This window comes from Myotis davidii, unplaced genomic scaffold (assembly GCF_000327345.1).
Source record: "Myotis davidii unplaced genomic scaffold, ASM32734v1 scaffold67, whole genome shotgun sequence".
Lineage (NCBI taxonomy): Eukaryota > Metazoa > Chordata > Mammalia > Chiroptera > Vespertilionidae > Myotis > Myotis davidii.
In genome coordinates this window covers 319791-321405 of record NW_006298521.1, presented here as the reverse complement: position 1 = coordinate 321405, position 1615 = coordinate 319791, and the positions used below count along the sequence as shown (strand labels likewise).

The 1615-nt window shown below is 66.9% G+C and overlaps 1 protein-coding gene across 1 annotated transcript in view; it reads left to right on the top strand.

The window, feature by feature from the left end:
* The window catches only part of GRAMD4 (GRAM domain containing 4), a 71294-nt gene that overhangs the window by 25728 nt on the left and 43951 nt on the right, over positions 1-1615 (top strand). The window contains exon 2 of the mRNA XM_015570732.1: positions 567-771. Coding sequence (XP_015426218.1) covers positions 567-771 — 205 coding nt within the window. The remainder of the gene's footprint in view (positions 1-566; positions 772-1615) is intronic.

Sequence of the window (1615 nt, the reverse complement as noted above, 5' to 3'; positions counted from 1 at the left end):
GGAGTGGAGACCTCAGAGCAGGAGGCTGGGCCGTCTCGCAGCCTGGCCACTGAGCACCCCGTGCCTGGGGTGTGGCGGTTTCCGGGGGTTTGTGGCTGCCCCAGGCAGTGCACGGAGCCATAGCTCTGACCTCATTCATTTTTTAAAACATACATTTATTGATTTCAGAGAGGAAGGGAGAGGGGGAGAGAGATAGAAACATCAGTGATGAGAATCATGGATCGGTGCCTCCTGCATGCCCCCCACTGGGGATTGAGACCGCAACCCGGACCGGTGCCCTTGGCCGGAATCGAACTCAGGACCCTTCGGTCCGCAGGCCGACGCTCTGTCCATGGAGCCACACCGGCCAGAGAACCTGTGAGGAGTGTCAGGCCGCCCCTGTCCTTCCCCCGCCAGCTGCCCTCTGCACAGGGCTGGCCCGTCTTCCAGGTTGGAAGGTCCCCCGAGACCCTGTCCCCTCCTGCCCCGCGGGGCTCAGTGGACCCACTTTTGTCCGCAGCCTTCTCTCTCATCATTGATGTTTCTCTCTCAGAATAAGGAAATATGAGAATCCCTCTGCTCCGCAGGGACCCCGAGCGGCATGTCAGGGTGAGGCAGCGGGGCTCAGTGCTGAACATGCTCAGGAGGCTGGACAAGATCAGGTTCAGAGGTCACAAGCGCGACGACTTCCTCGACCTGGCGGAGTCTCCCAACGCCTCGGACAACGAATGTGGCGACGACGTGCCCCTGAGAGCGCCTCGGGCCCGGGACAGCGAGGAGCTGAGGGACCCTGTGAGTACCCGCCCAGACCCGGGCGCCGGGCTGAGTGTGGGCGTGGCAGAGCGTGACCTGCCGGCCCACCTCCTGGTCCTCGCCCCACCCGCTCGTCCCTGGCCCTGCCCCTCGCCCCGCGTGTCGCTGGCGGTGGGGGGGTCCCTGGTCCCTGGCCGGGTGGCAGCCTTTCCTCTGCCAAGCGCTGGCGCAGCAGCTGGTCCTCCCTCCTAGTGGGGGGTGGGGACAGGCTCCTCAGCACAGGCTGGCCCCCTGGGAGCGGTAACGCGGGAGGGGCACGGACAGGGCACTCTGGAAGCTTCCGCCCCCGGCCTGCTGCCAGGTGCCCTCGTCAGCCCTCTCAGACATGGTCCCCGTGGGCCAGTCGGTGGGGCTCTTCGTCGGGGCAGCGACTGTCCCAGGGCACCCCCACACGGTGCGGTGGCTCTGTGGGCACCAGCCCTGTGGGCCCCACATCTGGAGCTTGCATTTGATCAGCGGGGTTGGGGGATCTCTGTGGCCCCCTCTCTGGCCGGGTACGATCACTGGGCGCATCCTGGGACAACCGCCCGGCCCTCCCCACGGCCGCGAAGACGCCTAGAGCCATCTCATGCCGCCCTGGGTGACCTCCCAGCGTGGACATCACGTTCGGGGCCCGTGGGTTCCCTCCCGAGGACCTGAGCCAGGTGTTTGGTGCGGACGCGGCCTGTGCGCCTGCCTCCCGCTCCGTGTGTTATTGATGCTCCGTCCGGGAGCAGGCCTGTGCGCCTGGCGGATGAATAATTCACTGGCGCTGCCTCCTGAGAGCCGCTCCCGGCAGGCGCTCCCCGGCCCCGGCAGAGGCGGTGGTGGGCCGGGCCAGGCG